This window comes from Poecilia reticulata, chromosome 6 (genome assembly GCF_904066995.2).
Source record: "Poecilia reticulata chromosome 6, P_reticulata-male-v2, whole genome shotgun sequence".
NCBI classification, from domain to species: Eukaryota; Metazoa; Chordata; class Actinopteri; order Cyprinodontiformes; family Poeciliidae; genus Poecilia; species Poecilia reticulata.
In genome coordinates, this window is record NC_088835.1 from 25,110,338 (window position 1) to 25,126,972 (window position 16,635).

General features: G+C 39.5%; 2 protein-coding genes across 3 annotated transcripts in view; both read right to left on the reverse strand.

The window, feature by feature from the left end:
• Positions 1 to 3,965, reverse strand: part of slc25a22a (solute carrier family 25 member 22a) — a 20,400-nt gene extending 16,435 nt beyond the window's left edge. The window contains exons 1-2 of the mRNA XM_008412115.3: positions 3,771 to 3,965; positions 1,316 to 1,504 (exon numbers count right to left, since the gene is read on the reverse strand). The gene's annotated coding sequence lies outside the window, so the exon portion shown is untranslated. The remainder of the gene's footprint in view (positions 1 to 1,315; positions 1,505 to 3,770) is intronic.
• On the reverse strand, positions 3,770 to 16,317 carry pidd1 (p53-induced death domain protein 1). Of its 2 annotated transcripts, XM_008412113.3 has the most exons (15): positions 14,818 to 16,316; positions 13,233 to 13,646; positions 12,969 to 13,121; positions 12,824 to 12,869; positions 12,528 to 12,729; positions 11,438 to 11,587; positions 11,160 to 11,333; positions 10,488 to 10,635; positions 10,268 to 10,403; positions 10,022 to 10,172; positions 9,818 to 9,941; positions 9,597 to 9,712; positions 7,968 to 8,075; positions 7,514 to 7,710; positions 3,770 to 5,875 (listed from the first exon to the last, which is right to left on the reverse strand). In XM_008412113.3, the coding sequence occupies exons 1-15, from the start codon at positions 15,290 to 15,292 to the stop codon at positions 5,641 to 5,643; spliced, it is 2,829 nt and encodes a 942-aa protein (XP_008410335.1). In that variant the 5' UTR covers positions 15,293 to 16,316; the 3' UTR covers positions 3,770 to 5,640. The 2 variants fall into 2 exon arrangements, with proteins under 2 accessions (XP_008410335.1, XP_081464366.1); XM_081608240.1 differs by lacking the exon at positions 7,968 to 8,075 and having other exon boundaries at positions 3,771 to 5,875; positions 14,818 to 16,317.
• Positions 16,318 to 16,635: the final 318 nt, after the last annotated feature.

Consider the following 16,635-nt stretch of genomic DNA (forward strand, 5'->3'; position numbering starts at 1 on the left):
TAAAGATAACTGGCTTGATTTCTGACTGATGTCTAGCATTAAGAAATCACTTAATGTCAGGCTGAGTGAAGTGGGTAAAAGCAACACATCAATTTCAAATCTAAAGACATTCAAGAACAGATGACAAACAAAGTCATTGACCTCTATTTGTTTGGAAATGTTTACAGAGCCGTTTGTAAGACGTTGAGGCTCCAGGACAAACGATTTAGAGCCACTATCTACAAATGGACAACACACAAATCAGTGGTAAACTCTCCTAGGAGTGGCTACACCACACAACGCATCAATGACTTAATTGGATTCACAAAAGAACAACATCTAAAGTGACGTATGTTTCATTTGTCTCTGTTGAGGTCAGCATTCATGAGTATCTTATGAAAGAGATCAAACAAAAAATTTAATTCATGGGATACTTCCAAGGCAAAAACCAATACACACATCACATTCTCATATTTTCCAAAATCACATATTTTGGGAAAATATTCCGCAAACTTAAGTGGCTGAATTTAAACAATTCTGCAAGGAAAATAGGACCAAAATATTTTCACAGTTACGTAAAAAGCTGATTTTATTTTTTGGCAGCTCTTGCTGGCAAGGACGACTCGACTAGTTCGTTTGTTATTTTTAAGAAAATATGTAAGTGTGATTCACGCCATTATGGATTTTTTTTTCATTTACCACATTTAAAAACAGACAAAAAATGAAAATATATACAGAATAAAATAATGTATAAAGTACAAGAAAATAAATAAGAAGACAGTCATAACAACCACTCAGGATTTCACAGTCTACTCAGGTCCAAGGCCAAAGAATCCAGAGTCTGAGATATGTAGACATGAGGTATAAACAGAAAGTAATGTAATAGGGCTATTGTAATAAAATGACTCATGCATAATCTACTATCTGATTTAGCTCCATGACAATGTGTCCATATTAACCGTATAGTTGTTTATAAAAGGAATGCTTTTAATAATCCTCCAGACTAACATCCATCTGTGTTTTCCTATCTTAATGCTTCACTGTAGCGCTGCAAATATTTACGAGATACTGAATATTTTTAGTCTTACACAGCAGTGCAGGACCAGGAGATAACATTTACTATGTCAAATCTATCAAATCTGATTAATATTTCCTCTTCCCTACACCATGAGGATTATAAACTTAATACATACTTATGAGAGCTCACTCCCAACCAGTTTTTAGAGCCAAAAGAGTGAGATCCAGGCATAGAAACACATTTTGTGTCACCGATTCTCTGCTCTGAGATCATATTGCACCCATTAAAACAGTACAACAGAGTGCTTTTTGAAATCACCTGTTGCGGGCCAATGATATCAGGTTGAGTCAGGCTTTTATGTCTTAGAAAAAGGCTCTTTGTGCAGATGAAAGGTGAAGAGTTTGGTCCTTCCTCCGACTCCACAGGTAGTACATGGAGGCTTTGTTTCTGTAAACCATCTGGGGATTTCTTTATCTTCACGCTTTCGCCTCAATCTCAGTTTTCTTACTGTTAGAAGGAAAAAAATAGAGAAGAATAATTGCTGACTAACTTCACATTCTCACATTTCACCAAAAGCATCCAAATGACTTTGGGAAAATATTCTGTGAAGGAAAAAAAAAAACAAAAAGCAAAAGCAACTGCTTCCAGTTTGCAGATTGCAGCAGACTGCAACATGAAGGGATAACTCTCACACAGGGATGATACAAAAGTATCCTTCTCCTGCAGCGAGCCTCCTGCTTGTGGGATACTTAGCACATTTCTGTGAAATCCCTTTGGTCTTGCCGTGCAAGCTAGTAAAATAAAACAAGGCTTGCATGGTGAGTCACAGTAAAACTACTTTCTAAGATCTGGTCTAAAATGCTGAGCAGTTCCAGCAGATAGCACAGGATGTCACCTAACACCTAAGAATGACTCACCTCATCAATTATTTCCAAGCAGTTGGAATGCTTTATTACACCCATAGTCTGAACTTTCCCATACATGTACAGGCAAAGTTCCCCATGCCAGTTTTAAAATAAATTGATTTTTGCAAATTCCTCTGCCATCCTGCTCAGCTGATAAATATTCCCATGTGGATGTTTTACAAGGCTTTGAAGCCTTTGCAGTGGATGCCTTGGGTTACAGAATAATGACCCTTGATGGTGTAGTGGTTTGTAAAAGTATGCATTCCACTTTAACTTTTTTAAATTATTTTATTTCTATGTAATCTATTGGGATTTATGTGCTACACCAAAGCAAAGTAGTGCATGTTGGAACAGAGGAAAAATGATTTTACAAATAAAGTGTGGCTCACATTAGTATTAGTCTTCTATGCAGTCACATAGCTGCTGGTGCTGGTTGTGGGATACGGACAGGTCACCAATTGGGTAACAGAGAGACACACAGAGCAAACAATCATCCACGCACACACACAACACACACTTTGTGCAGCTTGGAGTAATCAATTAATCTAACAGTCTTTTTTTGCACTAAGGGAGAAAGTCTGGAGTATCCGGAGAGAAACCACCATACTTGGGTAGAACGTGAACAAAACCATGCAGAAAAAACCCAGGTTGGCTGGGATTTGAACCCAGAAGGCAACAGTGCAAACCCCTGCTGTTCTGTGAAGGCCTCAGATGTTGGAGAACAAACAGCATCATGAAGACCACACAAGTTAAAATCAAGTTTAGTTTTGAACCTACTTCAAGTCATGGCTGTCCAGTTAAGCTCTCCAAAATTACAGCTTTGATTTAAAAAAAAAAAGTAGCCAAGGACTATAGTAACTCGAGCTTCAGTTCGGTGGACATGTATTCACCGACATGGCCTCAATTGTGGAAAGAAAAGAATCAGCATTCCCATTTGCCACAAGCCATGTGCTTTGGTCAAGTCAGAGCAAAATGTATTTTTCTGCCAACTATCAAAACGCTTTGAGTGGGAGAAAACTGGTTACTCTGAACACGTCATCCCCATTATGAAACATGGCAGTGCCAGCTTCATGTTGTGGAGATGCTTTCATTCAGCAGATGGTGAAACTAGGTGTTCATGAAAAAAGATGGCTGTTCAAGACATGCAGGACAGGTGATCCAGGAGGTTTATGATTGAGAAAATATCAAATAGCTCAAAGGGCGTTATTCGTTTTGTAAAGCACTAATTTATAAACATGCATCGCTGTATATTTTAAAGAACTTTGCAACTTAAAGGAGAACTCCAATTTACAACCAGAAAGTGTCTTCCTCTTTTGTTCTACCAATAAGAAAGAAGAATGCCACAGTTTAATGTGTGAATATGCTGATAACATCCAACAACAAGCGAACTAAAAACGTCTATACAACCCTTAAAGATGACAGCCGACCCACCTCTTCTGTGTTACAGACGGAAAGTCAATATATCTGTACGTGTCTAATGGTTCGGCGATTTTACGGCACGTAATGGTCCCGGTATAACACTTTAATAAGCCGTTTTTCACTAGATAAATATTAAAGCCGACGTTGCTGCCAAGTATGCATATTTAATCCGCTTTAGCTTAAAACTGCTACGCTTACTGCATGACGGGAAATTATTTCCTTCCCGTTACTCAATGACAACCTCATACAGTCAGGCGCATCTTAGCCCCAACATTACCAGCCACTGCTTCATGCAGCTATCTTCATTTTACACCTAGCTAAAAAAAAATTTAAGCTAAATATTTCGGTTATCTTCAGGGGATATTTTCAAAATATACACTCCCTGCATTGGAAAGCAGTCATAATTTTTCAAAGGAGACGTCAACGAGCATCCCCCGTTATGTACATACCAGAGTCGTTTCCGCTGCTTGTGCCTCCGGGGTGATTCTGGGGTGAGATCAATGCGGTTTCACTCTCTGTGTTTGACTGAAACTCCAATAGCAGCTAACCTATGGGAATTACTAGCAATTGAGTCCAGTTGAGGAGGTGGGAGTGAAAGCAAGCAGCCAGGCGGGCAGGCAGACAGGCAGGCAGGCAGGGAGGGGAGCAGACTGGCTGGTCAGAGAGAAGCTGCTGCAAACCATAGCAGGGAATCTGAGTGAGACCTCTAGTGGCTTGTAGTAGAATTACACACACATTTTACAAGCGCAGTAAAGGTGTAAGGGGGATGGTAGGACGGTGGCCTACGTCATCGTGACGATTCATCGCTGCACAATGACCTTGTGGGATAAAAATATAAAAATGGTAAGAGCTGCTATATTGGGGTTGAGACTGAGAATGCGGCCCTAACACGCCAAATTAAAGACCAAAAGAATGCATGGATTTCGCAAGACTCATCAGTGATCTATTTATACTAACAGATGCACTGATAATGCAGTTTTGTAGAGCAGAAAAAAGTTTTTTAAAAAACAGAACAAAGACAAAAACATATAGTTAATTCTGATGTGTGCGTACTTTAAAGTTTAATGCTTTACAGACTTTTTGTAAAATCCACACAACACAACACATTACGGTATAAACACATGTCGTCAGACAATTGTTTGGAGCCAAATAAATAATGGAAACACTTCTGCAAACACTTTTGATCATTCCTGTAAAGCTTTTACATGTTACCAATGCAATTTTGAGGATTTATCTGTGACGATAAGCTCTTGGAGGTTGGAAAGCCTCCTTGCTATCGCTCTAATCTTTAGCTGCCTTCACAGATTCTCTATCAAATTCATGACAGGAATCTGACTTGGCCACTCCAAGTCAGAAGATAAATATAATCATTATTCAGAAGACCCATCCGTCCATCCATTTTCTTTACACCCTTGTCCCTTAGTGGGTTCGGGAGGGTTGATGGTGCCTATCTCCAGTTAACGTTCCGGGCAAGAGGCGGGGTACACCCTGGACAGGTTGCCAGGCAACACACACAGGACAAACAACCATGCACACACACACTCACACCTAGGGAGAATTTAGACAGACCAATTAACCTGACAGTCATGTTTGTGGACTGTGGGAGGAAGCCGGAGTACCCGGAGAAAACCCATGCATGCACAGGGAGAACATGCCAACTCCATGCAGAAAGACCGGGGCCGGGAATGGAACCCAGAACTTTCTTGCTGCAAGGCAACAGCTCTACCAACTGCGCCACTGTGCAGCCCTATTTAGAAGACCAATGTTCATAAAATTTTAATTTGGCTAATAAATTATAATTATAGGGAGCTAATAAATAACCAAATTGCTTATTATCATCATTAAATGACAACATATGGTCACATTTTGTCAATGGCATTGGAGCTTTATTTTTTTATTACCAACATAATTTTCAAGAAAACTGGGATATCAGTTATCCCAGTTTTCTTTCAGATGATCTTCAACAATTGTAGATGCCAGTCAAAAGCACTGCAGAATTTTTTTAGGATCCCAGAGTCAAAATATGTACACAATGTTATGCAAAAAAATTCTACAATTACAAATATATTACATTAGAAGTAGCTTTATGCTTTCTAAATTGAATCTTCAAAATGCCAGCCGACCATGGAACTGGTCCTGATGCAGTCCATCCATTTGACTTAAAACAAAGTCTTGTAAAAAGCCCCACTAGTTGGAGGCTGGTGTTTCAGAGGGTTTTGCACATTATGACAGTTGATCAGACGGGATGATCGGGGTCTCGGTGTAAACAAGCAGGTTACTCAAGTGTAAAGCAGCCATCTGCGCCCAGTGTGGGCTGATCTACTGCTGTGCTTCCCCAACAGAGGAGCTCTCTGCTTCCAGACCTACTCTCTTCAGTGACTCCGTGTACTTTCTCCTTCCAAGACTGACTATGTCCTCGATCTCCTCTGCCAGATCCCTCCTGCCGCTTACTGTCATAGCAGCCACGAGCCTGGACACTGACCCAGGTCCTGCATTCCTCTGTCCTTGGGCCCAGTGAAACAGCATGTCCAGCACTAAGGCGCCCAGGTTGTCCCTGGCGAGTAACACAAACAAGAGATGTTGCGTTATGGAGCAGCCAGCTGCAGCTGCTTGAGTGGGGAAGAAAATACACCATGCATGCATACATCTGTCAGCAACTCAATCAGTAGCAGCAATGTGAACATTTGAAAGAAATGTATGCTCATTGTAGATTTAGTGTAATCCGCAGTCATAGGTGTATTTAAATAAAACGGGCCCCTTAAAAGTAAGAAATTTGAATCTCCATATATCTTCTACATACAATAACCACCATCTTATCTGCTGTGAGGGCATTAATCTTTGACTTTACATAGCGCATCGCTTTTCATCTACAGGATGCGTCATGAGTGGGGTTTTTTAGGCTTAGGAGAAGGGGGAGGGCCAGATGAGTAAACAGCCTGTGTGTAATCTCCCGCAGTGTCCCAGATGGCTCAATGGTGGCTGACGGTGCAGATTAAAACAGTCAAAATTTTCTCCTGTTGCTGGTTCTTTTGTAGTTACATACCAACTCACTCTACCTGGATTCCACAGAAGTTTTCTTTTACCACATTTGCACATTGATTACATAAATTACCTTTACAGCAAATGTAAATTCTAGCAAGATTTAAGCTGAAGTTTTGAATGATTTTCAACCTATTACACAATCAAGACAAGCTTTGTTACCCGATTATTATCTTGAATATGCAAAAGTGAATTGAAGTTTTTTTACATGTCGTCTAATTGCAACTCAAAACTGTAATGTATTTTATTTACCAAAGTAGTGCATAATTGGGAGCAAGGTGAGAAACTAAAATAGTGGCCTATTCAGACCCCTGATTCAGTTTTTATTAAATTCAATTACAGCTGTAAGCCTTTTGAGTTAGAGCAGTAATTGGATTTAGGAGAAAGTAGGGTTAATTACAAATGCATATGACACTTGTTTGAGTTTTACTTCTAAACATTTACTAAAATTATAAAACATTTTCCTTCCAATTCAAATTTTAACTGTTTTGTGTTGGTATGTCACATAAAACCGGAATTTCATACATCAGTGTTGCAACTCAAGAGTTTCAAATACTTTCACAATGAACTGTACAGAGAAAATTGCATTCGTATTTTGACAATATTTTCAGTTGTTTTCCAGATTCTTCTCAAAACGCTGAAAAATGTTCATTAAAATCATTTCCCTTTTTCTGATTACCAATCGGCCACAATAGACCTAAAGAGAAGTTAAACATCTCACTGCAGAATAACAACAAAATACAAGAGTTGATGTGGTATTAAAACATCTCTGTTAAATAAAAACCAAAAAATGTCCTTTACCGACACAGGGGAAATGTCTCCCTGTTTTCAAAAAACACATTGCAAACACCATGAAAACAAGTGTAGCTACTGATCTGACTTAAAAAAGAAACACAATCCCACTTCTATAAAGTATCTGCATGTGCACAAACAAGTGAGATTCCACCAAGAAGGCTCAAATCTACATCATCCATAATCAAACTGATCTGCTTTAACCTAAAATCACAAAGTCAAGTTTCTCTGATGATCACACAGTTCTGAAATACAAATAAAAAAATACAAAATTCCAACATCTTTGTAGGTCAGACACACTATAATTCTATTTTTTGACATAATCCAAGACAATTATTTATTTAAATGTTTTTATCCTCACCTGTGTTTGTACTGTATGCGGTCCAACTCTTCATAGCTCAACCCGAGGTTAATACCAATGGCACGCCAGTCCCGTCCAATCTGCAGGGAGATGGACAGCAGGTTGGCTTCAGTCAGGTAGCCGCTCTCTGGGTCACCCAGGTTCAGGGGAGGATACTGGAGCTCCTCCAGGTTAAAACTGTTGTCTGAATTCAGAGCCTGCAAGAGAAACGTGGAAATATTCCCCTTTAGGTGGCGATATAATTCATAGAAAGAAGCCAAAAAGGTTTAGAAAAGCTGTATTTTTGTCAGTGGAATGAACAAAAAGCAGGAAGAGCAACTCAAACAATAGTGCAAACATTTCTGCAAATATTTTATATATAAAAGGTAAAAAAAAATTAAATAGAAACATGATAAAGAAAAGCAACAGCGTAAGTGAGAAGTGGGAAACAACAATGTCTGGCATTTTAACTGACAGGAAGTCTTAACGGCAACGTGGCAAGCCACTGGGTGTCAAGTCCTTTCCTCCTTTTGGCTACTTCCTCTGGCAGATTACTGGGAATCTCCCCTCTGTAGAATGACACCTGAAAAACGAATAACAAACTAAACCATTTAGATTAAAAACTGCAACTTGCTCAGCAAACATCGCCACAGCTATTTGTTCAAGCTTTGGTCTTTTTGTTTCCCTTTAAATTCATATATAAGCCATAAAAGAATGACACCAGGTTCAGTGAGGCCATGAATTGTACAAAAGGGCTCAAATCACACCATCTAACTTATTTCATATTATGCAACATGTTTCCTATAAACAAGTACCGAAAGTTATCCTCTCTCAACCTTTACTCCACTAAGGACAGCATGACATCTGTTTCGGCCACAACCCTGAGAGCACACTTATTTATGCTCTTTCCAGCTTCCAAGAATGACTTCACTGAAAAACAGCCTGCAGTCCAATGTTTTTTAAAGCTGCAACTATATGTTTTTATCTTGTGGCTAGGCAAGCAAGTATCATGAAAGGACTATGGAGATAAAAAACCAGTGTCTATCTTTATTCCCGTCATCCAAGTAATGTAAAGTGAGGTGTGACTGAGCTGTTAAATCTTGTTTCCTCTTCATTTCGATGAGCTGACTGTATCAGTTTCATATTGGCTGCTAATGGCAGTCAGTGGAGAAGTACAGGTGAACCCAGTGTAGTGCAATTAGATGACATGTAAAAAAACTTCAATTCACTTTTGCATATTCAAGATAATAATCGGGTAACAAAACTTGTCTTGATTGTGGAATAGGTTGAAAATCATTCAAAACTTCAGCTTAAACCATGTTCAATGACGTAATCTGATTTATTATGTGCAGCAGGAGCAGCACACCTCACTGATAACACCTGCAATGCATGTAGATGCAAAAAATAGCATCTTGCAAATCTCAGTAGGTTTAAAGTACCGTAGAATTACAGATCACATCCTCCGCACAAACCATCAGCATATGAAGAGTGTTGTATAAAATGAATGAAACAAACAGCATGAAGGATTCCCAGAATGTTTGTAAGACAACATTTTATTATTTTCTTAACAGTTTTAGAAAGGAGCCAACTATAGACTTAACACAAAGATATTTCAATTAGAACGCCCTCCTCCCTACGCAATCATAGGGTACCAAACAGACTATTCACTAAAGATGACATTTAGAAAGAAATCTGTTTCACAACAAATACTTCAGTAAGTTTTAACTGAATTTGAATTTGAAGCCCTTTCCGCACTTAAAATGTCACATTCAGAGTCAGGCTGAGATATATATATGAAACACATATAAGAAAAAATGTTGACTTTTAATAAATCAATTTCCTTCTTGGAGTGATCCAACCATGTTTTATTTTAATAGAACATCAGCATCTTATTTTGTCTTTATTGGGTCTTAGATGTGGGATGTCAAAACAGGCCTCCTTTCCTAAACTGAAAGTAATCAAAGTGAAGCAAAGCAACAGGGTTGACCACCACTTATTTTGTACGTACTCAGTGTAAATTAAAATGTTATGCTCTTTGCTCTTTGTATTATCTGCAGAGTGGACATGTGACATCCATTATTATTCACTGTTCTGTGTTTCTTACCTGTCCCCTCACCGGCCCTTTTTGCCCCTGAGCAGAACAGACGTACACTTCCTTCACATTTTTCAGACTGGAGTAAAACACAAAACACAGACGCCCCTCAACACAATCCGGCCTGTCTGAGGAAAATAAATGAACATGTCAAAAAAAAAAAAAAACATGTTTACTGATGATACACAGCAACACATAATTCCACATTAATGGCAGGAAAGAAGAATTCCAACCTGTGACGATGTCTAAGCCCCTCTCAAAGCCAGCGAAGAACTGCTCTCCTTCCAGCAGGTCACACAGGTCAGAGGGGTGAGGTCCGTCATATTGCTCAGACAAAGACTGAACTCTGCCCTCCATCTGAGCAGAAAACCCACACAATTACTGTTCAGCATCTATACTTGAGGTTCCAAAGAAGGTCAAAAAGTGAGATGCCAAACCTTGTTAGCAGGCAGGCACTGCAGCAGAACCTGAGCGGGGTCCGTCTTCCGCTGGAGGACGAGGAACTGGACTTTAAACTGTTTTAGCCGTTGATAGACCTTTCTGACCACCCCGCTAACGCACTGCTGTGTAGTGTACCACAGCCAGTACCTATAATAGAGCAGATAAACCAAAGTTACAAGACCCCCAGCATACAATCTGAAGTATGTCAATTGGAAATTGCATAACAAAGTGCAGCAGCTTACCAGGAGAAGTGGGTAATGTAGAAAATGGCGTACAGATGGGTAACGTACAGGGACACTTGTGATGTAATGTCAGTCCAGGTTTGAGCAGCTGGATCTCCGTGAAGCACATGCAACTGGGACACATCGGCTTCATGCCCTGTGGATCCACAGTAAATGTTAACGCATGCTAAAATATTCTGCTCATGCACGCATGTGAAAACCATGATGGCCATGATGGAACCTGTGATTCCTGGTGGCAGAGGGATCTGGACTTTAACTGGCTGCAGGAACTGTGAGGTAGGAGTCTGGGAGAGGCAGAGGATGGGGCTGACTCTGGCCTGAGGATCGCCACACAGAGCCTGCACCTCAAACTCAGACACCTGCAGCACCTACAGAGAGACAGAAAGACAGAGAGAGAGAGACGCATCAATGACTGGTCATGGTAGCAATGGTGTTCCTGCTTGTTGTGGCCATTTACGTTGAATTTTTGTAAGACACAAGTTCTATCGTTTAGTTTTTTCTTTATTTATTTAGGATCTACGGAAGTCAATTTGGAACCAAAGTCTGTAATTAATTTTTGTATTTGGAATTGTTATGATTGCTCTGGTAACTATTAGAGCCTCCCATTATTTTAAGAGATGTTTTTTGTTTGTCAAATGTCCGGTGTGATGATGGGAGGTTTTTTAACTCTCCCACGGTCTGAAGAGATGAGTCATTTGGACCCCACAAGGTTTTCTCTGTGCTTTTTACTCACACTGACCCTGCAATCAAACACTCAAGTCAAAAGTGCATTCCAAAAAACAAACCAGCTGTTGCCACCCATTGCAACAGCTGGTTTCCCATTTTCTTGGAATAATTTTGGTTTTGGAGCTTAGAACGTTGTGTTCTTTTCACTGCTGTTTGCTGAACTCACCTGTAGGGTTATAGTGCGAGTCTGTGCAGTGGAGTCAGGAGGGAAGTGAAGCTTTATTCCAGGGTTGGAGCTGGACACCAGAAGAGCTCCTGCTGGTGTGACGGAGCAAGTATCCCTTACAGGTCTGGACACCGCCATAAACCAGGAGAAGTGGCTCACAAAGGAACATGCCAGCTGCAAAAACAAAAAAAGTAGATTTTATTCTACAAGTAACACTATGACCTGCATTAGAATAGAAGAACAAGCTTTGCAGTCTCATTTCATATTTTATCGTTTACCCTGGCTGGATGTCCCCCAGGATAACAACAATGCTCCTCACTTCCTCTCCTGAGTTCAGTGGGCAGAGTGCTCCATGTCTGCCCGTCAAACGTGCGCAACACCACCTCCCCTCGTTTGGTCCGATGATACGGCACACACACCTCCACAGGCTGAAGTAAACAACAAAAACATGAACTGAGAAACCCCAAAATATTTCTAATAAATAGTAGCAGCAATAATATAGACCACAACTTGTTTGTTTGGATCCCCATTAGCTAAGTCCAAATTATAGAAAAACATTTATTAAAAAAACAGTTACACACGCTTAATATAACAGTAGTGACTTAGCATACTGATTCATAAATGTAGAATTAAAACACTATATAATAAACTAATTAAACAGGGCTCTTGTAAAAGGTCTAGCATTTGTTGCATTTAAAACGGAGGAAGGAAGGGAGTTCCATGTTTTCATTCCTCTAAAGACAACCGTCTTTTGTCCAGCATTCCTGTTACATGGTGGAAGAGTAAAACAACCTTTTAAACCAAGTCTGTATTGAAATTGTATAAAGTGTGGCTAAATAGATTTTGGTTATATTAAACATTTGGTATCTTAGATACTACAATAATTCTAAAAATGCATAAAAAGGCAATTACAGCCTTATTTTTAACCAAATGCCAACCTAATGCTTTGTGCAGCTGGCATGTTCCTTGCTCTTAATGATGTCGTTGTTCAGTAATGGTCTCCAACAAAAAATCTCCCACAGCTTTACTTTTTCACATTTAGTTTTGTTACATCCTCATTCCAAATTGTAATAAATTGTTCAATTAAAGACTGTGAGTACTTGCACATGTTTTTTTTCACATTGTTATAATGGGATATTTGTGTGCAGAAATTTGAGTAAAGAGATTCATTGAAGCCTTCGAAGTAAGGCTGTAATATAACAAAATGTTGACAAATTGAAGCATGGTTAATGCCTCCTGGATGCTCTTTGACAGCAAAAAGTGGTGAATACATGCCTCACTTCTCTAGATCTCAAGGCTTATTAATACTTTTTCATGGCACTGTACATCTGTGTTAATGTAATAAACTATAGCGAATCATTTTCACACCTTTAAAAATGTAACGCCATGAGGACGAAGCTCCAGGGGCCGACTCAGAAGGATGTCATGTTCCTCCAGCCACACCCATTTCCTGTTTGGCCTTTTCTCACCCCACGTGAATTTGGTGGTTGCCATCAGGCATCCAGGGGGGAACGTCAGCTCAGCCCCTCCTGGGAGAAACACATGGCGACCAGCAGACGAAACAAAGAAACTAAGGAGCAAAGGAGAGGGACAAGTTTGGTTCTGCAACGCTTAAGCATTCAGCGTTAGTTTACAGATTTGATCATGTTACAGCAGAGCCGTACCTGTGCTTGTTGGATCTAAGATGCAACTTTTGAATTATTGGGTGATCTGATAAGACAAGACAATTTTAATGAGCACAATACAAAAAGTGCATAGCCTGATTACAATAAAAGAAATTTGAGCATAAATCAATTTACAACTGCTCACCCGGTACGGGAGGCAGAGGAGGCGGCGTCGGAGGTTTTCCCAAAGGATTATCGCGAACGTCCATTGTCAGCAGAGGGAGTTCATTCAGACATTTTGGAATTACCCGGAACTCATTGCTGTAGATGACCAGTTCCCTGAGAGAAACAAGAGAGCCTGTGCAATAAATAAAAACTCGTCAACAACTTAACTCCCAGCAAACAGAATATCTTGTTTATTTCTAAAGTGGTCTATATCTAAATCCGTAATTCACCCTGAACCTCTTACCCATGCTTTCTGGCAGCCGTTTCAGCTTGTTGTGAGACAATTCCAACTTAACAAGCTCCCCCAGGAAACCAATTTCATCAGGCAGTTGCTGGAGAACGTTATGTGATACATCGAGCCTCTGCAGCGCTTTTAGTTGGCCCACGCTTGAGGGAACAGACGCCAATTTATTCCCCATCAGGGACAGGTAGGTTAAAGATGATAATTGGCCTAGATCTGGAGGCAAAGCTGAGATGTGGTTGTGGCAGAGAAACAACGTGGACAGCACCGGCAGTTGGAGCAGGCATGACGGCATAAAGGTAAGCTGGTTGAAGGAGAGATCCACGTGTTTCAGGTGAAACAGATTTGACGTGGAGTCTGGCAAACTGGTGAGGAGTCCAGGCAGGGGATCACCTCGGGAGTCATAAAAGCGATGTCCTTTAAGAAAAAAAAGTAAATGCAGAAGATGGTGAAGGCAATATCTTCAGAGCAGATGTTTTATTTTAGCTATCCAAAATACCTTTTGTTCAGTCTACAAACAATTTTTTATATTTATTTTTAAAATACCTATATATTTCTTGCAATAATAAATGGTGTCACTTTTCTAATTTAGATGTGTTGACAGTCAGCTCCAGGTATTTAGGATAAAACTTGTAGATATCTGGAACAGATTTCCTAAAAGAAACAACTTTCCTTTATAATACCTAAATACATTTTAACGTGAATGCAAATGTCAGTCACTCTTAAATCGGAGTTACTTTGCATCCTTATAATTACTTTTCTACAGGTCTAAAATGTTATTTAATATATATATCAAAAGTAACTTTGAATAAAATGTTACTCTATGGTTTATATCCTGGCCACTCAAAAAAAAACAACAATGGTGGAAAACGTGCACCATAACAAAGGCTATTGTTTGATTCCAACTCTAGGTTCTGAACTGACCTTCTTCCAATCAAGTTATTGATAAATAAAGGTGATGAACACCACAAAATCTTTCATAAGAATTCATAAATAAAAGTTCAGAAAATGGAATTCCACCTCTCTAAAAAGTTTAGCTGATATACCCACAATGTTTATCTTCAATACCCAACATGAACATTGAGCACCTAGAGCTAAAATCTGTTAGACATTTGAAAAGATGCAAAAATATAAGAAAACCCATATGGATATCTGAAAATATGCTTAGCTTAGTTAAAAATTTGTTATTTTCAAATTACAATATATCTCAAGTTACACAATCACATTTTAAGTGACACCTAAGATTATTATTTGTATTTTTCGTCACACAGTCTCCACAATGGAGAGCTTAAAATACCCCATTACACATCCATGGTAAAAGTAGGAAACATGTTTTTAAATATCTATATTCTCAGTTCTATCTAGTAACAGACAATGTCATGTTAACAGGAAGGATTGTTGCTACTGAAATCCTAAAGTAAGTAGAGACAAGACTGTGATTTGATTGTGTTACAACAGCCTGCCAGAGAGACAACCAAATCACAATTTATCAAAGCAGTGCTAGTTATTATTTTAGAATAATTTATCTAAACTAAATACATAAATATGGCAATATGCATGCTAATGTGTTGGTGAAGCTACATGTTACCCCGGATGGCCAAAGAGTGAAGCCCTGTCATATGAGGAAGGACATCCAGTGCAGCATCAATCCCAGGTTTGTCCTCGGAGCCCAGTCTCAGGTACTTGATGCCCCTCAGATGATCAGGGTCATACCCCCAAACCAAGGGCAACGCAGCTGCTCCTCCTAGATAAACATCCAGGGTCAGCCTGGTGTCTGTCATGATTGCAGAAAGCTCCACAGAAGGAGGCAAGGGTGGCGACAGAGACAGGCCTGAGCCACGGGAAGATGAGGAAGATGAAGAAAGAGGATGAAACATTGAGGAGAAAGAAGAGGAGAGGCTTGAGATGGAGCGATCACTGGGGTCCGCAGAGTAAGCCTCCCTCTCTGGTTCAGCAACCTCAGCTCCAGGCGCATGATGTGGTTCTCTCAATTCAGGTACCGATTCCCCATAAGCCAGCAAAGCTGTGGAGACGTTTAGATTTTCGGATGCGTTATTCTCCATCTTCTGACCGTCTTTGTTTTAGAGTCCAACGAAGATCAAGGTCTCCATCTTCCTCATGAGGATGTGTCTTCTTCAGGCTTTCTCTCCATAAAAAGCGTTTATTAAGCACTTTTGCTACTGCAGTGATGTCTCTGGGTTTCTCGCTTTCCATAACACGTTACATGGCTTATTACAGGCAACTTTGTACTTCACGGCAGTAAGGATAAGTGGTGAGAACCCCTTATCAAGAGAAATTCACTGTACGAAGAAAGTGTGAACGTCAAAGTCGCAAACACCGTTTTTAAATTAACGTAAGCCATAACTATCTTTAAATAGTCAACCAAATGTGCATACTATTTTAAAATATATGTTTTTCTCATAGCTATCACAGTTTTCCAGGATAAAAACAAGAAACTTTAAAATCGGGATTGACTGTTCGCTGTGTGACGCTACTTCCTGGTTCCAGAACGTTTTTAAAGAAAATCCGTTGCGTCACTGTGGCGCGCTTGTTTTAAGTTGCGTTGTGTTCCGGATAGAGAAGGCACTAATGCGGGTATAAGAATCCAATTGGTGCTGACGGTCCCGCCCCTCTCTCTGGTTCTTATATGTTGCATCAAGCGTGAAGTTAGTAGCGCCGCCAAAGTTTCAACTTAGGGCGGGACAACGTTGTCAACGTGTCTAGTCGATGTAACTTCACATTTAGGCGCTTGGTGTCGCTGTTTATTCTGGCAAAATAACAAACTGCGATTATTGCTTACAATTCAAAAAAGATTTCTTTGTTCAGCTTTGGTTTACCATTCAAGCAAAAACATATAAATCTATACTTCTTGTGCCAGGGTTCCCATCAGAAGTTAAAGTAGAACATTCTAATAAATATTTAATAGTGTTTTAAACGGAAATTAAAATAAATGTGACCGCAAAATGGGAAAGAATGAGTGATTTAATAAATAATAAACTGACTTAAAGTTACTAAGCAGACCATTCTGTAAAAGCAGTCAAGCACTGGGTGTAGTTTGTCCTTTCACCCCAAAAAACAGCTTTTTTATTGTTATTATTATTATCATTTAAGGTTATGTAATCAAGATTGCTTTCTCAAAACGTGGAAATAAGAAAAATCAGAAACAATAAAAACATTGGAAGCATTTTCAGGAATACCATTCAGCTGTCAAATATCTTTGTTGATCATTTCAGCTACATGTGGTTTGTTTGTTTGTTTGTTTGTCTTGGGTTTTTATTTTTAGTTTGTGAGCCTCAACTATGTTTCCTGGAAATCTACTGCATCAACATCTACTTCCACTGAATATGTAGATTTCTCTTATTATTACAACTTGTGATAATTTACAATTTTCCTCCGATATTAAATG